General features: G+C 35.8%; 1 protein-coding gene across 1 annotated transcript in view; it reads left to right on the top strand.

Annotated features, from left to right (window-relative positions):
- Positions 1 to 23965, top strand: part of SPAG17 (sperm associated antigen 17) — an 84349-nt gene that overhangs the window by 49408 nt on the left and 10976 nt on the right. Inside the window, exons 21-37 of the mRNA XM_057384766.1 lie at positions 599 to 710; positions 1231 to 1431; positions 3311 to 3427; positions 5762 to 5985; positions 8947 to 9088; positions 10817 to 11145; positions 12560 to 12677; positions 13912 to 14108; positions 14379 to 14523; positions 15643 to 15797; positions 16204 to 16380; positions 17112 to 17233; positions 17396 to 17523; positions 19089 to 19216; positions 19602 to 19781; positions 21161 to 21268; positions 22542 to 22587. Of these exons, the coding sequence (XP_057240749.1) occupies positions 599 to 710; positions 1231 to 1431; positions 3311 to 3427; positions 5762 to 5985; positions 8947 to 9088; positions 10817 to 11145; positions 12560 to 12677; positions 13912 to 14108; positions 14379 to 14523; positions 15643 to 15797; positions 16204 to 16380; positions 17112 to 17233; positions 17396 to 17523; positions 19089 to 19216; positions 19602 to 19781; positions 21161 to 21268; positions 22542 to 22587 (2629 nt within the window). The remainder of the gene's footprint in view (positions 1 to 598; positions 711 to 1230; positions 1432 to 3310; positions 3428 to 5761; positions 5986 to 8946; positions 9089 to 10816; positions 11146 to 12559; positions 12678 to 13911; positions 14109 to 14378; positions 14524 to 15642; positions 15798 to 16203; positions 16381 to 17111; positions 17234 to 17395; positions 17524 to 19088; positions 19217 to 19601; positions 19782 to 21160; positions 21269 to 22541; positions 22588 to 23965) is intronic.

Below are 23965 nucleotides of genomic sequence, written 5' to 3'. Positions count from 1 at the left end.
CACTAATGGAGGGAACCTTTCACTAGATTTGTTCAGTTTTTCAGCAGTTTGCACCATCTCATATTTGCAGAGTCTGTGTTGCATCCAAAACTTGCCTACATCAATATAATTTAGTCTAAATTTGCTTAAATGCAGGCTTCAAACTCAGAAATAGATGACATTTCAGTCTGACTACACTCATGTAATTTTTGTGGCACTTTGGAAGGCATAGCAATCTATTTAGATTTACAGTGTCTGAATTCCAAAATCTAGAGGGTAGAAARTTGAATCTTTACCTGCCCTATATGGGATCCCATGGCATTATACTTTGTCTCTTTGTACTTGACCAGAACTTTTTTTTTTTCTCTCACAGGTATGTTCATCCACTACTCCTCAGTTTCCATGATGCTTTTCAAATGTAACAAGTTACTTAAGTTAATAACTGAGAAATCACTTGGATATGAAAATAGGATGCTAGATATTTGCTTAARTTTTTATTACATTAGYTAAATATCTAAGCAAAAGATGTTGAGCAGYACAGTGTGATCCTGATCATCTGTCCTTCATTTACCTCTTTCATGGGTTCTGCCTTTCTCAATTTAAAACTTGTTTTTTCCAGTTTCATGGCTACAATACTGGGGACAARGTCATTCAAGTAACAGGAACCAATCAGTATCTTTTCCCATCTGATGGAGGACAGATTGAAGTAGAGAAGATAGAGTTTGTAAAAGGTAATTCTTTATTTCTTTATATTTTGCTTTTACTCAGTACTAACTTGATGGCATAGTTTCTTAATCCATAAATGCTTTCTCATGTCTCAGGAGTAAAAATTCAGTTAAAGAAATTCCTCATTAGCCTCTATCACTACTAATCTTTTAATTTTCCTCCAATATGTTAAGAGTTGATGGATAAATGAACTACCAGAAAACTAGAAATGCAGAAAAATCAGTTCATTTTTGTTTGTTCAGTAGCAACAGATGCATGGTATTTCAAGAATGTTCAAATTATTTTTGCAGTCAAATGCAATAAATATAAGCAACAGGTTCTTCTGCTGCCTCTCAGATCTAATTATCAGGATTTTTTTAAATATTTAGTCTAAACTTAGATAATCTTAGTTTTCTACTACGTGGTTCAGTCCAGTTTTGAGCACTTTCTTTTTTCTGAGTGCTTTAAATTTGCAGGTGCTGAGTTTATTTGAGTACAAGTTGTGAAGCCTGGTGGGAGCAATAACAATATTCCATTTCTTTACAGGTCCAACTTTGATAAAGGTTAAAGTAACAAAAGACAACCACAATTTCTTCATTCACATCACAGACCCCATGAAAAACTTCAAAGAAGCTGAAGAGCAAGAAATTAATGAAGAGCAAGAAATAATTGAAGAGGGAGAAATTAATGAAGAGCAAGAAATAATTGAAGAGGGAGTAATTAATGAAGAGCAGCAAATTACATCAGGTCAGGAGGTTGATGTCACTGATATAAAGAATTAATAGTTTGACATAATTAATAGTTGGATGCAAAACTTACCAACTAACAGAAAATAAATAATTACTAATGGCAGACAGTAAGAAAACACAATGTTCCATAAAAAGAAGGAAAAATTCAGTTGGCTGACTTAAACCCTTTATAGTGTGATCTAAGCAAGATGTAGAAGCACATTGCAGGTCAACATGTACAAATCAGTCTCTTTTCTAAAGCAAGGAAATCAATGAAGAAAATCATTTTCTTTAAGAAAATAATTCTCTAATTTAGTGGAAGACTCATTCAGATCTAAAAATGTCCTGAGAAGATGAAAACTGAATCCTTTGCAACCAAAGCAAATATCTGCCCTCAAAAAGGAAGATTTTCCCTGTTGAAGTGGACCTTCTTTTGTGGGTCAGATTGTAGTAATTTGTGTATATGTTTGGAAGATTTTCCCTGTTGAAGTGGACCTYCTTTTGTGGGTCAGATTGTAGTAATTTKTGTATATGTTTGGAAGATTTTCCCTGTTGAAGTGGACCTCCTTTTGTGGGTCAGATTGTAGTAATTTGTKTATATGTTTGCCAAAAGCATTATGGAATTGCTGTCACCAAACTGAAGAGTTTTGGAAAAGGATAACTTAGACATGGTGGCTCTTCATTACTGTCAGAAAGCATCCTGCTCTTGCTTCAGCTGCCACCAGTGATACAACTCTACATTGAATAGAAAATTTCCATCCTTTCCAGACAAGTTGTTTTTTGTCTGCACTTCTGACAGCTGATCTGTGTCATTTTGGGGTCTTCCAGCACTGAGTGTGAGTGTCTGAGACCAGTTTTATTCACTGGGCATAAGTGAGTGGCTTTTCTCCCATGTAAACAGGAGCACCTTGCAGAAAGGCAGTAGGGAAGACAAGAATCACTCCACTCTGATACTTTGCAGTGGCTGGATGCTACCATGGTAAACTTGTAAAGCACTCAAAATCCCAAAACAGCAATCCCAGATGGTAYTCAGCAATGAGCAATGCAAGGACARACAAGAAATAGGAGCAGGTCTCAGGATGTGTCTTATGTTGATGACACTGGGAGATGGCTAGGCCTGTCTTAACATTATTTTGTAGTCTTCTCTGCAACTCCTCACAGTTTTAAGATGCTGTTCTCTGTATGGGAAATGCCAAGTTTCCCTCTTMCCAACAGAATGTTTCTTTAGGGCAGCAGCAGTTGAAGTAGAGACACCCAGTGTGTGGGAGGTGTTTCATGTGGTTTTCACCATGACAGCATTTACCTCTGTGGGAGTTTGACTCCTGATCCACTTTTACAAATCCCACACATGCCTTTGGATCTAATTCCTCAACTTTTTATTCTTTCTTGTACTTTCTCCTCAAGGTACACACATAGAATCATAGAATATCCTGAGCTGGAAGGGACCCTCAGGGATAATTCAAGTGCAGYTCCTGTCCCTGTGACAGTGTGTGAGGGACAGTGATTTTTATCAGTGCATAAAAATCACATGTGATGTAGAAATGAGCAGCTTAACCTTCTTGTCAGCCAAGAAACAAGGATCCATAAATCCAGAACTAGCTTCCCTTSCTGCTTAAATTCAATAAGGCTTTTCACTATTTGTTGCTGTTAAACCTGTTTTTACACACCTAGCTAACTAGAATGCTATTTCTGGAGAAAAAACCACAAGTATATTGCACAAAACTGACTATTATATAGTACCYTATGAATGGAATGTTGGTTTTCCCTGCCCTATTTAGTCTATTTAGGTTAGTCATCCTCACTRAGGTTCTACTTTTTACACCAGCCATTGGTTTACAGGTCAGGTGGTTCTGGTATGTGTTGCTATCTTTAATTTTTTTTTTATTTTTTTTTTTCAGAAGGAGAATTGAAAAGTCAAAAGGAAGCTGTGAGCAAGTTTGGATCTTTTTCAGCCACCTTGGAAAATGGAATCCAGCTGTCCCTGAGCTATTATGGACCTACAGGGGAGACAGCAGGTAAAGTAAGCAAATAGAAGAGGATATTTGAGAACCATAGGGGAATTTTTTTTTCCTTTTTTTTTTCCTTCATACACTGCTTAACCCAATAAATTGTTGCATTCAATTCTGCCTTTCTCAGCAGCTGTTACTACATGGTAGGGAATTTTCAGCAAGGCTCAAAATGAGATTACATTGTCAAGAATATTCTATGATTCAATTTTTAAAATGGAGGGAGGTCTCCAAGATTTTCTGCTTACTGTAAAAACAGAGCAGTGCAAGTATTGTTATTAAGCAGCCCAGCAAAATCAGCCAATTAATTTGAGCCAAAGAAAATGTGATTTGCTGAGGAGTCTTCTTGGTTTTCCAAGAAATAATATTTTTGTAAACTTATATAGGTGATTATGGAACTTTCATTTTACTTTAGGAGTTGGACTTTAGGTTACAGTTGTGCAGACATAATGAGGGATTTCTCTCAGCCTTTCAATAAACACATTCACCAACTGGAAGCAATTGCTTCAGAAAACCACAGTGAAAACAGTGTCTGCTTTTACCAAGAGCTTTTTGTTTCCATTGCATTTGAAAGGCCACTGAAACCATCTTATGGATAAAAGTGAAACCCTTCTCTGATCAGAAAATAATTCCAGCATTTTTCAGCTCCTAAAATATGAAAACATTTAATTGAATGCATCTTTGTGTGGTAAACCATTCAACTCTACACTTAGTTTTAATTGTTCAAATATATTTTACAAATTAATTACTAAAAAAAAAGACTTTTTAAACTTCAGCCAAGAGAGCATTCACAATAGTGCACTGAAAAATCTTGGATTTTGACAGAAAAGAGAGGCACATCTAATTAAMCACCTACATTTGAGTTGTGATGTTCAGGCTTTTTCACATTCACCATAGTCATTCTATTCTACATTAGAATAATCCTTGCTTTGTTGAGCCTCAGAGYACTGCTAACTGGCATTTTTGGATTGCTTGCAGTTGTTCTATGATCATTTGCTTATGCCAAATTCCCRTGGGTCTTTGCATCACAAGTGCTCAGAATAATTATGACCAGAAATACTCTCTTAGATGATTCTCATATGCCATCCATCCCTAATACCATGAAATCTGTAGTTTCTCTCCACTGAGCACTTAAATTGTGTGCAAATTACCCTTTTTCCCTGCTGTACTGAAATAGTTCTCTGGAAACTCTCTAATACTCACTTTCTTTGCTGTTTTTCACACTTTATCTATTCCATCTTCCTTTTACAGAAGCTAAGGTGACAAAAGGCCTTAAATTGTCTTTCAGCTTTATGCAACTTMTTTTAATTTTTTGGGGAAATGTTAATATTTCTTCAGGTTTTGAATTATTCTTCATTTTCTCCAGCATTATTAAAAGTTAACTTCAGATCACTTAATGTTTATTTTAGAAATAATCTCCTTGTCTCTTTATGAATCTGGGACTGTTTGAGTACCTGCAGAGCTTTTGATTCTGGGTTCTGTAGAACCTCTGCACTTGTTCTTTGTGTCTTCACAAAATTATGAGGGTATAATTCCAAGTCCTAGAAATATGAATGTGTGTATAAAAGGAAGGAAACCTTCCTTAGCAGACAGTCCTCTGGAATTTTATCTGTCTCTCAAGATYTCTAAAGACACTTTATCTCAGTCTTGGCAATCCATGCTTTTTCACTGTTACCCTCAGACACCATATTCTCATTTTTGGAGGCAACCAGACTAAAGGCATAGGTGAAATTTCTATGAAAAGAGGAGTGTCAATAGCTGAAATAATTACAGAAAATCTAAGTTTGTATTTATTTTATTTTCAAGAAATTGTTTTGAAAGGCAACGTTGTCCTGTTGACATGCCTAGCATGTCCTAATGCTTGGCTTTAAGAATTGCAAGACTCTTATCAAATCTAGATCATTAGAATCTTTCTGAATAATTACAGCAAAATAGACCTACATAGTACAAAATTACTGGAGCTGGATCAGCCCATGATAAAGAAGAATCCAGTGATCATTTACTAGATACTAGACTCACAATGTCTCCACTTCTAAGTATTCTGGAGGTAAAAGAATATTTTAAAACCATATTTTTTTATTTTTGAGGTGACCACCAAATGACAACTTGTGGGAAGCAATAATTTCAAGATGTCTTTTAGGCTAATAAATTGTCAGTCTATGGAAAGATTTTCTAAATACTCTTGTATGTTCAGTCCCTCTATCTGAAATAATAAATTCCCTCACAGAGGTTTTGATTTCTAAGGTAAAATTTAGTGTACAAAATCTTTTTAAAAAATAAAAAGTAGCAGTGTACATTTATGAAACTGAATTACATTAAAAATATTGCTTTTCCCTTCCTTAGATGATGAAACAGGWCCTGAGTTAGCAAGAATTCTGAATATCCCTTCTGTTCATCTTCCAACTGTAATTCCAACACCAGAAGTCCCAGTACAGAAGGTCCAACCTCCCCCKACACAAGCTCCAGGAAAAAAAGATAGGAAAAAATCAGGAAAATTTCTGCCTTCTGCAAAAGCAAACCAGGGCAAATTAGCTCCTTCATCACTTGATAAGCAAGAAGAAGAAAAGGTGAGAGAAGAGACATTATCCAATTAAAAGAAACAAACAAAAATTCMAATGCATGAATTTCTGTAAAAGAAACATAAATTCTTCTCAAAGTCTTTGAGCTGTGCCTTTACAATTCCTAACAATTTGTGGTGCTCCTAAGGATATGTTTGATTCTTTCAGTTGCTCTCAGATGTACATTTTGGCAGCTGTTAATGAAYTTAGTCTCCATGATGTAAAGCAGAATGTCTGCATTGGGCTGCAAATTTTGGCTTTATAGTTACAGCTTTTACATTGCAGATGATCAGAGGGCTGGAGCACCTCTCCTGCAAAGAAAAASTGAAACTGTTGGGGCTGTTCTGTCTGTGGAACAGAAGGCTCCAGGGAGACCTTAGAGCATCTTAGAATACATAAATAGGGCTACAAGAAAGCCTGGAGAGGGATATTTCAACAGGGACAAAGGGGAATGGCTTTAAACTGAAAGAGRGTAGGYTTAGATTAGATATTAGGGAGAAACTCTTTGTAGTTAAGGTGGTGAAGCACTGGAATAGGTKGCTCAGAGAAGCTGTGGATGCYCCATCCCTGGAATGTTCAATACCTTGCTGAATGSAGCTTAGAGCAACCTRTTCTAGTGGAAAGTGTCCCTGCCCATGGAAAGGGGGTTGGAATGTGATGATCTTTAAAGTCCCTTCCAACCCAAACCATTCTATRATTATTAATATYTCAGTCACAAGAACTGCTAGTTCTTGTAGTTTAACCAAGTAGATTTTTTTGTGCTTTCCAAAACCTACTGAAGTCTAACCAACCAAGCCAGTTTTGTAAAACCTTGCTCTGTCATTTGGTCTTTTCAGCTGATCCCAAGCCAGGGACCAGCAATTTGTGGAAGCTACTTTTGCCTTTGACTGAGGTATTTCTATCACAGTGCAGTCTTTGGAAGGAATGAATGACATTTTAAATGCAGATTCTGGATTTCTCTTCTGAAATAGTATCTAGTACCTAGTTGTGGAAGTAACAGTGGGGATTTTGTTGCAACACAGATTCTGTGTATATCCACAAAAAGTGCTCCTTGTCTGATTTCATCATAGAAAGTGRTATGGGGAGTTGGTTAACAGCACTCAGCATAACATACAGCAACTGCAGGGAACAAASAAACCCTGCAGAAAAACAGCCCTATCATTAAAGATCTGTCAGTATTATTTCTAAGCCAAGGAGCTTTTAATGTTTCATTTAGAACTACTTTGGATAGAGAGTATCCATATTAATGTGTGTGATCCATATACTCAGTGTGAGCTTGAAGTATTTTGGAGAATGGGTTTTGAGTTCAAATCGGACTTGACAAATTCACATGGACACAGTCTGTAAAACAGGATGTAATTCAGTACAAATAAGTGGTAGGTTCTACATAGTCCATATAAATAAACAGTATAAACCTATAGAATGGGTAACAGTTGTGTCAGTGACAGTTGTATAGAGGATGGTCTGAGAGTTGGCATGGATCACAAATTATACATAGGTCAACAATGCCATCTTCCTGTGAGAAGGGCAAAGCCCACACTGAGGTGAATAAAACACAGTACAGCCTGCTAAATATGTGAAGTTATTTTCCATTTAGGMCTGGTAGAGTCTCAGYTAGAGTATTGTGTCCAGTTATGGARACTGCACTGCAAGAAAAATATGGGCCACGCTTTTTGTTTGAAGGAAAGCATGGAGAAAGCTTACAGGTCTAGAAAAGTTAACCAGTGGGAAAGGTTTAAAAGAATTGGTTTGGATTGTTGGATCTTGAATTGAGAGATAGAACAGCCTTCTGTGAAGACCTAAAAGAACACTATCATCTCTTATGTGAGTCCGTTTCATCAGCAGAAAAAATCCAACCTAAACTAATTTTCTGCAGTAGTGATCACTACAATCAATGGGAAAATATCAATAAGGTTCATCAAGGTAAAGCACTGCAACAGTTTACCAGGAAACCTCCAGCCCTGGAAATTTTTAGAATAGGTTACATCAGAATTTTTTGCTAATGATATAGGTGTATTTGATTATTCTTTTTAGCATTAGACAGGGAGAAGTAGATGACAAGTGAATGTTACTTCTGTCCTATTTTGTGATTTCTACCTCATGATCCTGTGACTACTATCTTAGCATACTGAGAGGAGTCTTAATTCCTCAGTAATATTATATAAATAAACTGTAAAATACACAGCATCTTTTACACTGAAAAACAGGTGGTAAAATATCTGCCATTTCCCCCCTAAATTTCTATTTCTAAAAAGMAAGAATATGGGATAATACCAGGACAAGTTCTCTCTGTAACCTCTGTCTGCAACCCAAAACTGTTTTCATCTTATGACTACTAACACAGTGTATTCCATTTTTACTCAGGTTTTTGAGGGGATGACATTTAAGGGTATATTGCTGTAATTTTTTTTACAAATGTTCCAGGACCTTCAGACATTCCTTAGGTCAGTCTGATTTTTTTCTAGTCTTCATAAGAGTTTCCACTGCAGAGCAGTGCAAAGAGGATTTCACATTTTGACTGCCAAACATTCCTTCCTGAATCTTTGCTGTATTTGCAGCAAATTAGAAGTTCTGCTCTACTGACCTTTTGTGCTCTTTTAATGATTATAGTTAAWWTWWSWRRTWKSMWAYYWSWWAWWTTATCTTCTGCCCTTCTGCTTCACATCATCCATTGGCTTCTCATCTTAATACTGTGTACAAGTTAGCATAATGACTCAGCAAAATAAATAAAGTTGGGAGGGGTTGCTCTTCAAGGTGAATGAAAGAAGATAGCATAATCAAAAAAATAATCTAATGTTTCCACTTCCAAATCCTGAACTCTGGAAATAAACTCTGAAAATGTTAAATTGGAATGGTAGGCAGCCCTTTATAAAAAAAAAAATGTACTGTTAAAACTGAAATCTGTAGTCTAATTTTTTTCATTTTTACTTTCAAATATGGAATACAATTAATTCATGTTTTATTCTGTAGAAGGAAATGGAAGAACCAGTTCCTGAAATACAAGAGATTTCAGATGCTCCTGCTTTTCCAAGTTTGAATGCCTCCTGTCCCAATGGACTTGTATTAACTTTCCTTGGTGAAAGCCTTGAAGGTTTTTCTGAGCCACTGCAAAGTAAGGAATTTAAGAGAAATTCAGACCACAGAAGGAGCTATTTCTTCATTGATGGGTTTAGATGTAACTGATTTTTTTAATGTCAGAATGCTAATTTGTCATAATGTCCATTTAATAGTATTTRCAACATGAATAATGTGGTTTTATTCAAATATAAAAGCTAGAYTCACAAGCTGTTGAACATGAAAGATTGATGGCAAGGAAGCAGCAGCCCTAAAAAGCCTTTGGGAGTCATGTTAGATAAACATTTCATTATGCATGTAGATTGGAATACTAAAGAAAAATCAGCTAATTCAAGAAATAAATGCCTATATATTGAGGAATCTTGAGTGACAGCAGGAAGAMAGTTACATTAMCTGTATCTGCACTTCCTTTGAAAGYATATGTACTTAAGTCCCCAAGATAAAATGTTAATAATTTAAAAGGTTTTGGGAAGAATTACAAGAGTGATTAAATCATCAGAAGATGTGTCTCATGGTGAGCTCATTTCATGAGAGAATTTGGTTTAATTACCAAAGAAGAGAACAAAGGAGTGACTGATGCCAACCTGGAAGTACAAGGAAAGAGAATTTTGGTGACAATACAATATAGAAAGGTATTACAATTTTCAGGGGCTTGAAACTGAACAGTAGGACTTCATAGTAGATTTAAGTTATACTCACTAAATGGTAAGAATTATTAACAAAACTAACCAAGGCTGTGATGGAGTCTCAGTTACCAGATGTCTTCCAGTCAGGTTTTATTGTTGCTTTGCTAAAAGATGCAATCMGTTTCAAACAAGAATTATTTCACAGAAATCCTTTGATTTACACCATCCAGTACATACAGAGATAACACTCATAATAAGCATTTCTGCCCTTATGATTGAATTTCCTTTAGAAGACTGATGGGGTATATGGATACTTAAAACCTTCTGTGCCTGTCATACCCTTGTGCAATAATTCTGTTTTCCAATTTTTTGAAAATCAGCATGAGGTTCACTTTTGCATGTTGTAAACTGTAGCAATCTTGGGGTATTTTAGTCATGTCATTAGGTTTTGGAGCAGACAAACATGAATTTTTTGGCATCTAGTTTTAAAACTAGCCATGTAGAAATGTCATTCAGTACATATGTACAACAAATCTGTATAGCCCAGGAAATGTGCTCGGATTTTTCTGGTATGAAGTAAATAACATGCAGAGTGTTTTCCAACATACATAGTTTGGCAAGAAGCAAAAGTTGAAATGCTGAATAGCTGAGGTGAATAGAGAGATCATAGACACATATATGGAGTCTCTCAATACAATTACCATGATTATACCCATTAGCATACTCAAAACACTGCCATCATTTCATCTAAAAAATTTACTTATTCAAGCAGACAGAATATATAACTTGGGTTTCTTTACAAATTCAAACCTGGTGAAACTCAGGTGGGATTTTTTTTTTCACCTTTATGGGCAGTTAGTCTTCCAAAAGTTTGACATCCGTGATAAATCAATCTTCAAATTTCCCTTGTTTTCATTTGGAAAGACAACCACCTTCACAGGAAGATGCAGAGTTTCTGAATAGGTAACTGGTTTTAATTTTTCTCTGAAATTCCTTACTCAGTGGATTATGGATTCAGCCAAGGTGGGTTAGTCTTACTCACCTAAAGCTGTATTTTCTGTTAACACCATGATGCTGGGTGTGTAGCACTGTTTGAATGTGTGCTATACAGTATTAAATAATTCAAAGTTTATTTTCAGATTTGGAAGGTGAAGCCACTACCACTGAAGCAGAGAATGATGTGATAGAGGAAAGTGAGGCCAAARCAGATGAAGGAGAGGAGAAAGAGGTTATGGAAAGTGGAGAGGAGGAACAGCAGGTTACAGAAGGTGAAATAAGCYACGAAGACACCAAAAGTGATCATGTTGAAAAGCCTGCTCTGGAAATTCTGGTGAGACAGAGTTATCCCCAAAAGGTAAAGAACTCTCTTCTTTATGCACCTTCATCAAGGCAAACAGAACAAGAGGTGTCAAGAGTCATCACTAGTCAAGGAACTGTCATAAAGTACCTGCTGGATGGATCTACCCAGGTATGTTTAGTAGAATTCATTGCAAGCAGTACAGTTCATTTTAATAGAAGGTGATTAAGCTTATTTTTGTCTACTGAGATAGTGTCTAGTTTGTAGATGAAGTACTTAAATAAAACTGAATTACGCAGCCATTTCAAGACTAAAATGCTCTTGGCTTTGTTCAGAGTCAGAACTTAGGAAGATTTAAGTATGAGAATTTCAGACAACTTTGATTTTGGGCAACTTTGTGATTAGGAAATAGCTGAATATGGTTCAGAGAACTACATTCCTGGACTTAAGCATCTGAAGTGTGGATTAGTTCTGTTTTGGGTATTTTTGGCAATATGAAAGCATTCATATCTTTTTTTCAGTTTAAACAGTCACATGTGATCCAGAAAAGATATGAAATGTTCTTCACTCATTTACTTTTATGTATCCTAAATTTTCAGGAAAATAAATCTTTCTATTCCTAAGTACCTGCTTTGTTTACACATATTTAGCTTGTCTAGAAATCTGGGACAGTTTAGGTGCTATACACTATCTTTGCAAATACTGGAACCAATCTACAAGCAACTCTTTTTAACTCTAAGACTCTGTGTACTTAGCAAAAGATGAAAAGAGGAATCATCTAATTTGACTCAGAAACTGTCAAAATAATTCCTTATTTCCAGAATTTCTTTTTCTTGTCTAAGTAGACCACAACACTTTTAGTATAAGTTCTTTGCATTTATTCATTACACTAGATTTTAAACCATTTAGCCAGGATCCCTGATAAGTATATCCATTTCAGAAATATGCAGGGAAACTAGCTACTGTGTATCTATATATTCTCAACATACTGTTTCCTGATAGAAAAATGTAGCTCTTACTGCCTAGCATGATTTTACAGCAGTCTTTGTTTAAAGAGATTATGAGTGCATGCTTCTTAATTTTACCTTAATGTCTATGAATCTTCAAAAAAGTATTTACTATGACAAGCACTCAAAAAAGAAGAAATATTTAATTCCTTACAGTTACAATTTCAACACTTGTTTCTATATGTTGTCCATTTCTTTTTTTTTATATGGTACTGTGTTTATAAATTGATTTAGGGGTGGTTGGAATAATTCTAGAGTTTATCTGCCACATTGAGAACATGCATGCCAAGAGCTGAGTGTAATGGATCTCAGCAGATTTAACTTTGTCAGCCCTGAAGTGGTCAGGCAGTTGGACCAGGAGATTGTTGTAGATCCCTTCCATCTGAAATAGTCTGWCCTATTCATTCTCTGTAAAATAGCTTCTAATAAATATTTCTTGTATTTGTTCTAAAAGTTTTTACTTCTTTCCTCTCCATCATCCACTGTATTCCAGTGAATACTGTATTTGTGACACATTCTTTTAAGAYTTTCTAGTGGTGTTTGAATCGATTTTAACCTCATGTCCTTGATTTCTGTAGATTCTGTTTGCTGATGGCACAGTGAGTAGGAGTCCTGATTCTGGTCCTGTCTTACCACCACCAATTCCAGAAAACATACCAGAATCAGAGATTTTATCTGAGATCAGCACTAAGAAAGGTAACTTTTTTTGTGTTTTGGACAGATATAAAGTTACTAGGGCTGATGATACTTAATAAAAAGCATATTTCTTTAGTCTGAAAATTCTGTCAGTGTGAAAATGCAATTTTATCTGTACTCAGCTGCTGCACACTRTGTTACCTTTATAGGATATCACTTATCTCCTACTCCCAATTTCTTTTTCTTCTAACATAGTAGGATTCTAATAAGTAAAAAGTTGTGTGAGAACATTATTGATAGCAGAGTGATTGAACACAAAGTCTTTTGAAAGAAATCCTTGCAATTACAGTAGTGCTAAATCCTTAGTTTTGTCTTACACAGTTTTTAGCCTTTGTATTAAGAAATGCTTTTCTAACAGGGGATGCATTTTTCTTTCTCACTGGATGTATTCCAAGGCATTTACTATTGGTCATTATCAACTGTATGGATTTGTGSTTGGTGGTAAAATAGCCATTCTTAGTGTATTTTGTTTGACTGAAAAAGAACCAAATAAATGTTTACTTCATACCTCAAAGTGTAGTCCAAGATCACTGTCAGTGTTACTAAATACAAAACATAATTATGACCTGTCATAYTAACTTAAAATTTATTAGGAATATGTGAATAAAAATTGCTGCACAAATCATTTTCTAATATGAATTCTCAGTATCTGTGACCAGTGTTTGTCCTTTATTCCTTGTCCTTTATTTATGATAACTTTTTCACCTTCCCCATCTTTCCTCTCCTCTGCTTATTCTTGACAAATTTATAGAGAACAGTTTCATCTCTTTTGTTTCGGGTTTGTTTTTGGTTTGGTTTGGTTTGGTTGGTTTTGTTGCTAGATATTTGCTGTAAGTCTTTTAGCCTGCTCTCTGGACTACACTCTTGTCTTCTGCATACACTTAGTCTAAGTTATTTTGAATGTGGGAGACAAGAATTCTCCATAACATTCTTAGTAAGATATCTCCAGTTCCCTTTCATAAAGAGATCTTCATCCTTTTCTTCTGATAGGATTGATGGCACTATAGGATTSATGGCATTAGCATGCTTTTTGCTATTTCTGTAAGGAAGCACATTAGATAAGGTTAGTTAAGGAGCATGCCTTTGAGTAGCAGAATTTTAATTTTCTTCTGGCCTGTTAAACAGTTCTTGCAAYTCTGTCAAAAGCAATGTTCACAAACCCTGCACTTTACTGGCTTTATCTTTTGCCTTAGAGAATATCACATCTGATACAGATTTTTTTTTGTTTATGCAGGAAAACTCAGTGACAAAAGCAGTATATTAGCCAAGGATGAGGAATCTGAAAATACTGTTCAGGATGTGACCAACCCYAAGGCAGGAACCTGGATAACAACAACTCCTTTAGGCATTCAAGTGGGCACTGAGGGTGCAACAAGAATGGATCTGAAGCCACTTTTAATGTATCAGTCCACAAACCCATCTGATGAAGCGGTATAACTATTTTTGTGTTACTGTAGCAGTGTCTGTCAGCTAAGAGAGGGGGCTACCATCATTTAAATTGTAGGATTTGTTCTTTGGACACATCCTATGGGTTGTGTTATAGCGCTGTTAGAAATGCAAAAGCTTTAAATTTTGAAGAAAATGTGATTYCTCTGTCTCTGAAGCAGATAAAGGTGTGGTGGTGTAGCTTCTTCACAGCTTCAATGTCTGATCACAGTGTCACAAGWGCCAATATAAGTGAGTATTCCTTCATTCTTTCAGATTATGACTGTCCGAGAAGATGAAGTGATAATTCTTGAAAAGCCAGGTCGTAGCAGAATAGTGGAGCATGCTGATGGTACCAGGATCACAACTCGTTATGAAAAATGTAAATTCTRTTCTGTACCAGAGGGTAGTGTGGAATCAGGTAATATCAAAAGGGGAGCACTTACTTTTCTTGCACTTGATGTATCTTGTGAAGCAGAAAATTGTCAAAATACATACTAAAAGTGGCTTATAGATAACAGACTTACTAGTGCAATCTAGGCTTAGTTTGTCTGTTTTCTTTCAGAAGTGTATTCAGTGCAAAAATTATATTGTTGCAGGTAATTAAATTTCCTTCTTTCATACCTATATGGTCCTCCTTCATCCTGAGACCAGAGTTCTAGTATGTTCACTGCCCTTTCTCCACCTGCCCTAATAACAACAAGCAAGCTGATTTGAGTCTTAATTAAAGAGGTATATAAGGACCAAGACATCTTTATATTCCCCACTGAAGCCATGGACTCACAAATCTTGGAGATACAGAATTTCTGAATATGGCTGTGGAAAATGTCACGCCTAGAAAAGTGAAACTTGTATTTGCCTGCAGTAAGTAGGGCTAAAGGTCATCTGTGTTTCTTCTGGCTGGTGTTTTACTCTGTGCCTGCTTTGTTTGCTAGGCAAATCCTGCCCTCCTTAATTAAAATGAAGGGGACATTTCCTGTGTGAGTGTCTGGACTGTTCAAACACAGTGTAGGAAAGACCATTACTGAGCTAGCAGAAAATGTTCAGGAACATCCATCTCCCTGTGGGATTTTAAAAGTCAAAAAACGCTTCAGCTGATCTGTCTCATCAATGGAAAGGCAGTGACCAGATGAATGTATTTGTTTGATTTRTTTTCCAAGATTTGTGCTGAGTAGGAATTTATTCACATTTTAGAGATAGAATTACAGGCAAAAAGAATTTCAGTGACCCAACTTATATGTTACAAGTATCCAGATCACTATGGTTAATACCATACTTGATACATTAGAGTGTACTTTCCTGCTATGGAGGGTTAAGATATTTTTTGCTGTCATGTTTTCCTATATTGAATTTGCAGTCCAGAACTTCAAAGGTTGYGTATTTTTACATAATAATATGTGATAAAGGATGCTATGAAGTTCATGAAGGTCTTGCACTGAGGAGATAAAGATCCAGCACTATGAGGGAGAAAGTAAATTGAATCCTAAGACATTTCCATGATTCATATGCTCCTGTCTCATTGATCTGTATTCATTCTTAGTTGAGCCCTCAGAAGCCACCACAAGGAAGGTCAAAAGTACAAAAGTAGAGAATCCTGAGTTTGCTACTGTTATWACAAATTGCGAGGATGGTACCTGTTGTACCATCTTTGGAGATGGGACATCTATTCTAGCAAAGCCACAGGGAACCTATCAGGTGGGAATTATTTTTAGTTTGGGACACTGACATTTTATCTTTGTGTTCCAAGTTCCCTGCCATTAGCAGCTCTCACTTTGATTACCTCCCTTCTCTATARTCTTCACAAATCCTATTATTCCATCCCTTTTGTACTCTGATAATGTTTAGATACTCAAAAATGTACAGTACATTTAAATCCCAGTCTTGAATTTCCTAAGTTTAATGTTACAGAGACTATGATCAGCCTACCTCTTGGACCTCATCTTCCTTCTTTATCTCTCCCTTTGATTCCTCTATAGTGGATGATTTAGTATTAAATGTCTGAAAGCTGTCCTCTTGATTTGTATCTGTCCTTTTTCATGGTACCCTTAAATTGAAGTTTTCACCYRTAAGGATTGAATCTCTTCCCTCTTYGCTGTCATAGGTTTTACCCAGCAAAGGAGGCTTTCTTTTCATTGATGAAGATTGCTCAGCAGTTTATAGCCATGAAGTTTTTGATTCCACCAGCAAGGAAGAAGAGCAACAAGCAGGGAGATACATTATGAAACACACTTCCAGCACTATTTGTGAGATGATGGATCCTGAAGGAAATATTTTCATGGTAAAATACATAGAAGAAAACAARTTGCTGTATTCTATGTGATTTTATCTTATCAATATCTCTTAAAATCAGATTGTATATATATATAAATGGATATTAATATATAATCTGTACCTTTGTCTCTTCATATATCAACATATATGGATGTGTATATATGGATTAATATATTGATTCCAGTTTACCTATATAGAWATGCATGTATCTTTGTATATATACATTTATATTTATATATGGCTTTATAAATATTTATTTGTGTATGCACCTATCTGTATGTACTGTGTGATTATGCTACCATACTAGCATATAGACATAGATATAGTTATGTATACATTTATATTCATTTGTGTCTCTTGTGTGTGTGTCACTATATATACATGGATATATCTATACCTCACAGGGAGGTTTACATCACTGTCTGTCTTGAGTACACAGTTATTTGGCTTGGCCAGTGAGTATTTTTTGTATCAGTCCTTGGGCATTTATTAAATATCAGCATGAGATATTTGTATTTATGGCACAGCATGTCTTTCTAGAAATGTTTTGGTTTTTTCACTGTCTTTTCAGTTTTCCTCTTTATTYCTTTTTCCTGTGAGTTTCAAGTTGCTCAGTATGAAATGTTTTGTTCTGTTTCTTTCACTGGGCTAGGTCATATTAAAGCTCACCAGTAAGTTGTTGTTTTAAAAGTATCTTTTAACTCAAGTAATGAGTTAAAATGATGATTTCTGCTCTAGGTGCTGGCTGATGGCAGCACAGATGTGTGTGTTCCCAGYGTTGGCTCTGATGGCCTGGAGGACAGAAGTTCAGCAGCAGATGAAGTTAAGAAACCTCTCACTTATGATGAGCATGCCCCCAGGTAAACAGGAGGTTAACACTTCCTTTTCTTCACTGCACAGTGTTTGTACAGGGTTTATAGATTCGTGCTCCCTTGGTTCAGTATTCTGTATTTGCATATTTGATGCTGTTGTGTCAGAGTTCTGCTTTCTCAGTAGAGCCCYGTTTGTGTTTGGCTGTGCAGGTTTTTCATCATCTCTGAGGATGGTTCTGGAACSGAGCTCCTGAGGAGGAAGGATGTACACAAATATTTATCTGAGGCYTCCAGTGATCCTGACACTGCAGTCTTGCAGGAGCCTGTACAACAGCCAGGTAGAAAACCTTTCTGACAGACTACTAATAGAAAGAATTGCTAAGTTTCAAAATTCTTATTTGGACAGAAAATATTTTCACCGATGTAAACAYGGGTCCATACTTCCAGGAGTGAAAGAAAGGAGTTTGGGGGAAAATTCTGGGAAGCAGAGAATTGACTGAAGGACACTATTAAGGGATAAGTGAACAAACAAATGGCATGTTTTTATCCACTCTCAGTCACAAAATAAAAGTGATAACCAAATAGATATATTCTCTATGTTTATCATTAAAAAATTGAACATATCGCAGTCTCAATGATATTAATGATTCATTAATATCATTAAATATATTAATGATAGAACCCTGAAGAAAATGATGCCCTGACATTGACCCTTAGCCTGACTGTTGGAAAGAATACATATCAAGAAGCTGTAAAAATTACTGGAATAGCCAGTATTAACCACCTTGTAGCAGCAGTGCAAGAAGTTAAGTCCTGGAATGCTTGACTGTCATTGCAAATTTAGTTGGAGATGYTGTGTTTCTATAAAATACACTGTGGTGGAACAGGTATTTGCTAACAAAAAATATCTTTAAAAGAGAGGAAGGTATGGTTCCCCTGGATATGATGGGATGATAAGGGAAGTTTGCTTCAAGCCAGAAAGTACTAAGACATATTTCTCATAGATTTATGTCATAAGTATATGACATAAAACAGYTTTCCCACTTACTACTCTCATAAGGTGTTGCACATTTTTAAATSTACTTGTAGTCACAAAAATGACTGGTTCCCCATTGTAGAAACCAAATGAAATAATTTTGCCATGGGAAAAAGAAAAAAGAAGGAACATGGAGGGAGCCAGAAAGATGCAGAAGGTGAAAAAATCAGAAAGATGGAGAGCATACACACCCAGTGAAAAACCCCAGTCAAGAAAACTTAGAACCAGCAGTCATTTGTGGCAGTGGCACATCTGATTTTCCAGACTTCTGGCTCTATTTGCCTTGACAACAAGGCCTCACAATTTTCTATCACTGTGACAAAGTACCTCARTGGTGATATCCATTTTGAAGGTCACCTATGGGGTAGATAATAGTAGATTAAGTAATTTTTGGATTGAGCTGGAAAAAATATTTTGAAGAATGTTAAAATTTATGCAAACAATACAAATAAATCATCTCTAATGAAATCCATCCAGTGATCTGATTATGCAGTAAAAAATACAGTGGAGAATTATGTGTGTTCTGAATATGTTGTACTACTTCTGAGATTAATATTCAGTAAACATGGATCAATGCTTTGCTCTTCCTTGTTTGGGATACTCCCCACACTATACAGCTGACTGTTAACCAAGAACCAAAGCAATCAGCATTTTTAAAAGAAGTTTATTATTAAAAATGGGCTGAGTAATCTGAACTTGTCCAACTAACTCAGTGATCGGATATTTTCTGTACCCATGGATACATGGAATTTTATCTCTTGGCAATAAGATTTTTCATACTCAGTGCTTTTTTTCTGTAGGTCTGAGACACTTGTGCATAATTTTTTAATTTGAACTGATTCTTAGCAAAATATATCTTTAAACCAGGTGTTTTAAGTATTACTGTCCTCCGCCCTGTGGCTGAAGAGTCCCCCTGGCTAATGAAGAAAGAACCAGAGAGTATCATTCCTCCATATCTTCAGTCATGGACTCAGGAAGAATCTTTTTGTCCTGAGGTACAGTTGTTTCAAAACTGTCTTTTGATGTTAAAGCAATAGATGTTTGTCTCTGTGGGGAAATGAAGCTCTAAAYAATGTGAATGTTAACTTCAGTTTATTAAGCAGACAAAGCAAGGGCTAGGCTGTGGCAGGGAATGTATGGTCCCCTTGGGCTTTTTGCTCATTCAGTCAGGGGATATAACAATTTTAAGGGGAGTTTATCTTGCCAGATGAAGATGTTTTTGGATAGATAAATTGTTCCCAGGAATCTATTGGCCTTATTGCCTGGGTCTGTGATTCTGTAAGGAGAGCATGTGCTTTTCATCTGACACACACTGCCAATAGCTGCATTTTTTAATATAAGTACCCTCTTGCTCTTTTTTGTTTGTTCCTCTGTGTTCAGGAGAAGATCACAGCTCCCCCAGACAGAAARTATGTTTGGAAGGGTCTCTGCATTGGATCAGCACCGTTGCCCTTGCCAGTCCCTGTGAGAAAATGTCCCAAGAAGCTGCAAATCCGACAGCTCTTCCAGTATGAGCCACTCAGTGATGAACGGAGAGAAAAGCTGCAGCTTTGCCTCAGGGTACTTCAATTCTACATTTATTCATTCTTCCAGTAAGCAATAGAGAACAGACAGATAGACAAATTTGGCATGATAAACGTGTAAATATATACCTGAGGAAAAAAAGATCTACTATGTTTGGAAAACAATTATTTCWTACATAGATAGATTCTATAAGTATTTTTCTGAAAAAGCTCAATTGTCTCACTTACCTCTTACAAAAACTAGTTTTCTGAGCWAATACATGGGATCTAGTCCAGTATRTATCACAGATAGTACTCTAACATATCATTTCCTTGCTGGCGCTATTGGTCTCATTACTTCACTTTTATTTTGCTTAGAGTTTGTTTTCCTTCCAAAAGTCTTAAGAATTTCAATCTATAAAGCTGAACAAGAATTTCTAGCTCACTATAATTCTACAGTTACCTTGGTACCTGAGACACACTCTAATGTTGGTTGTRTATTTGTTTTCATAAATCCATACARAACATTTCCACATTCCAGTCTGACTGGAAATAGCTGTGGCCTGACAAAATCTGGGACCATCCCTACTCTGTAGTAGCATATTGTAGCCAGTTAGATCTTCTTTTTTTTTTTTTCATTTTTTTCTCCCCCTGCATTATAGTTCAAGAAAACTTGCCTGTAATAGAAAAACATTGACAGCTGTCCAGCCCAGACATGTTTAGGATATGCAAGTGTAGGAGAATCAAATGTTACCTGGTTTACAGTCTATGAATGTATAAGAATGTATTATTCTTTAATTTGCATACTAATCTTTCAAAGGCAACACTATAAAAAAAGTTCCACACCAAAATGACAAGGGAAATCTCTCCATCAACCAGAGCTGCTGTTTTASAGGTTTTTAGAGAAAGATCAATGCTGTTTGTTACATTGGGAAGGAAGAACTGCAATTTAGCATTGACAACATTGCATTAATGTGCAATGAAAACACCCTCATTGTTCACATATCAATATTTATTGAATTGATTTGTTCCAGAAAGAGGTATCTTAAACCTTTAGCCACAYGTTTGCTTTGTCAAAATCAGCAAAATTTACAGCAAAATAAAGATCTAAAGGAAGTATTACACTTCCTTTTCCCACCTCCTTTAAGATTAAAGAGAAAGAAATTAAAGAAATTAAAAGAACTGGCACKGGAAACAAATTGTTTCTGCAAAGCTTGTCTATTAGTTTTTTCTGTACTCTGTAGCTTTCTGGCAGAATCCTGTGTTTAGAACCCTTTTTTCATATTCAACTGATCTTCTAAAGCATAAAGAAATGTGGGAAAAGTGTTCTTTTCTGTAACAGTTAGTACAATTATAGCAATGTAAATATCTATTTTAAGAAAACCTTTACAAAAAAAAAATCTGCATCTTTCTTGTTCTTTTTCATTGTTCCACCAGGAATATATAGGCAACATCTTTAAGCATGAACATGAGCTGGAAGAGATGGATGTGAAAGAACCAAGAACAGAAGAGGAGAAGATGACTGCTGCAAGTCTCTTTGAGCAGGTTACAGTGAGAAAAATAAAATTTTTAACTATTTTTTTTGGCAAAACTTGTATTGCATTGGAACAGTGAGCCTTAAAACATATTCCATGAATTCTGGTCTGAATTCAGGTGGGCACTGCTGCCTTTGGGAAGAGATGCTCAAGGCAGTTCAACAGTCTGGCTCTCCTGAATGATACCCTCCCAAACACMCAGGCCAAAATTACTTTTCAGTAATTTACATTTTTAATATCCCCCAACTTCAAGATGAAAATGTTTCCAGTCTGTTGTCATTGCAACTGGGATACTTTTATTTCAACCACAGCCACCTCCAAAGAATTTAAACCCTGCTTTTGGGATAATACAAAAACAGTCTGGAGGAATGTTGTTACTACTGCTGAACAGCATTTATATTTCTTTTTGGAAAATATAATCTGAGAACTTGCATGGATAATTAGAGCATGAAAAGAAAAATGAGAGAAATAGGTAATGGCAAAGGTGCATGAATAGGAGAATAGAGTCACAGCTTTTCTGGAAAGAGAAACAAAGGAATGATCTGTCAGTAACTCCATCTGCCTCTGTCCTCTAGGCAGACATTTATTTACTTTGATGATACCCAGGTGCTGAATCTCACATGCTGCTCAATTCCAGGGAACTTTTCTAGTGACTAATTACTCTTGATTGTCCTGGCTRCCTTCAGCACATTTCCAGTTACAGATTTCACATTGGACAAGTCTTTTCTGAGCAGTGGTTTCACTGTGCACCTGCTGTGACCCAGGAATCGGTGTCACATTCCTTCCAAGTCTCCAGTTTCCAGTTAACTGCTTCAGAGACAGCATGAAAATAAAAGAAACACTTTTAGAGTCTCATATCCCTCATTCACTTTACATAAACCARCCATACAAGAGCTCCTTGAGAACAAAACCTGCAAATTCCTGAACACCTTTCCAATCTGACTTCCAACTCAGACTGTGAGTTTTAGGTCTGGTTCAAATTCTTTGCAGAAGATTTTGAGTTTGATTATGAGTTAGCTTGGTTGATTTAATACAGAGCAACCATATAAAATACAAAGTCATCTGTAAAGTTGGTCAACAAGAAGGAAGCAAATCCATGTTTAGACCCAGGACCAAGGAAATTGTATTTAATTTCCTTTTTTCCCAGTTCATGTTTTCAAACACACTGAAATACCCCTATTCATGCAAGATAGCACTTATTTAGGATAGAAATCCTTTAAACAAGATGTTGTTATTGTGAATTTATGTCTCACATGGGCACTGTTACTCCTTCTTTATTGCAGTCTTTCCCTGACTGGGAGAAGTCAACTGAAAAGCTCAGTGATTCAGGTAATAAAATTTGAATACTTGTATTTTAGTGTATTTTTGTATTTCTATATATATTTTGTATTTATATTATCTGTATATTTTATAATATTATAGTCAGTTTTAAAGTAYTGTAATACTATTTGTAAAGAAGGAATATAAAGGTGAATTCATCTATGTGCTATGTATATGCTTCTGTGTGATTTTCACAGGTGATTAGAACTGGTTAGCATCAATAATGCTCCAGCACCTCTGAAAAATAATTCCTATTTTATTCATGTGTATTTGACATTTTGACTCACATTTCTACATGCAATGAGTTTTCTTAGGTRTGAGAACTATGACAAGACTTGGTTACTTTTATACAAGTAACAACTTTTCAGACAAGTTTTTCAAAGCAACTGGGTAAATCCTGGTTATTTATKACACTTCAAAATCTAATCTCAAACCATCTTGTGTTTTGGTTACATTGAGCTGCCTAAGGATTAATGTAACCAAATGATGGAGCAATGCATTAGCTTTCCCTCCTGAACTTCTGTTAAAGTTTTTAATATGTACAAATAAAAATTAAGATGTCTGTTTCTTTTAAAAATCCGTAAGTCTTTTTTATAGAAAAATCCATAACATTCTATCCCATAATAATCCTAGTCTTTAAATCGTTCTTTTTCTGCCCTTTCTACCTTCTCAAGATAATTTTTACTTGTTAAAAAACACATACTGTGCAAAGCAAAGAGAAACTGCTGCAACACATGCTTGCTGAACAGTTTCTTTTTAAAAGGAAGTGCAATTTTAATTAATCACATAACTAATGAAGAAGATAGTGGGAAAGAAAAGCTCTTTAAAATAGGTAATTTCTTTTTAAAAAAAGAAAAATCCGATCCTATTTTATGGTCAAAAAGCTGGAAAAAAAAAAAACCCACACACACACATTCTGAAGTTTGAACTTAGGTAATTCCCAAAACACCCAAGAGATACTGTCATGGTTTAATAGCATTATATCTCTCAGATCCTCACATCTAAATTTTGCCACAGAAATTGGTTTTCAACCAAGGAAATTTCTTTGGACTCACAGTTTAGGTTCAGGGCATAAAGTAATTTTACAAAATATGTCAGAGGACAGGGCAACTCTTCTTTAAAGCCCCAGGGCTGGTCACAGTCYTAAACATGGAAAGTGTGGCATTTCTCCATTATACATATTTAACTATCAGTTATTTCCATGAGAATGTTGATTATGGCTGCTTCMATTAAACAAAAATTATCAAATTGACTGTAATAAGGGTCCCTGAAAGAMCACATTATTTTCTTCAGCTGTAGATAGAGACCTCAGAGCACCCCAGTCAGAAAGTGGCTGAAGGTCAACAACTTTTTCTATTCATGGGTATTTGATTTGTATCTAGAAAGA

The sequence above is a fragment of the Malurus melanocephalus genome, unplaced genomic scaffold (assembly GCF_030028575.1).
Source record: "Malurus melanocephalus ecotype Western Australia unplaced genomic scaffold, MMel_1.1 scaffold_745, whole genome shotgun sequence".
In the NCBI taxonomy this organism is placed as follows: domain Eukaryota; kingdom Metazoa; phylum Chordata; class Aves; order Passeriformes; family Maluridae; genus Malurus; species Malurus melanocephalus.
The sequence above is the reverse complement of the archived record's forward strand: the minus strand, read 5'-3'. Positions and strand labels throughout refer to the sequence as shown.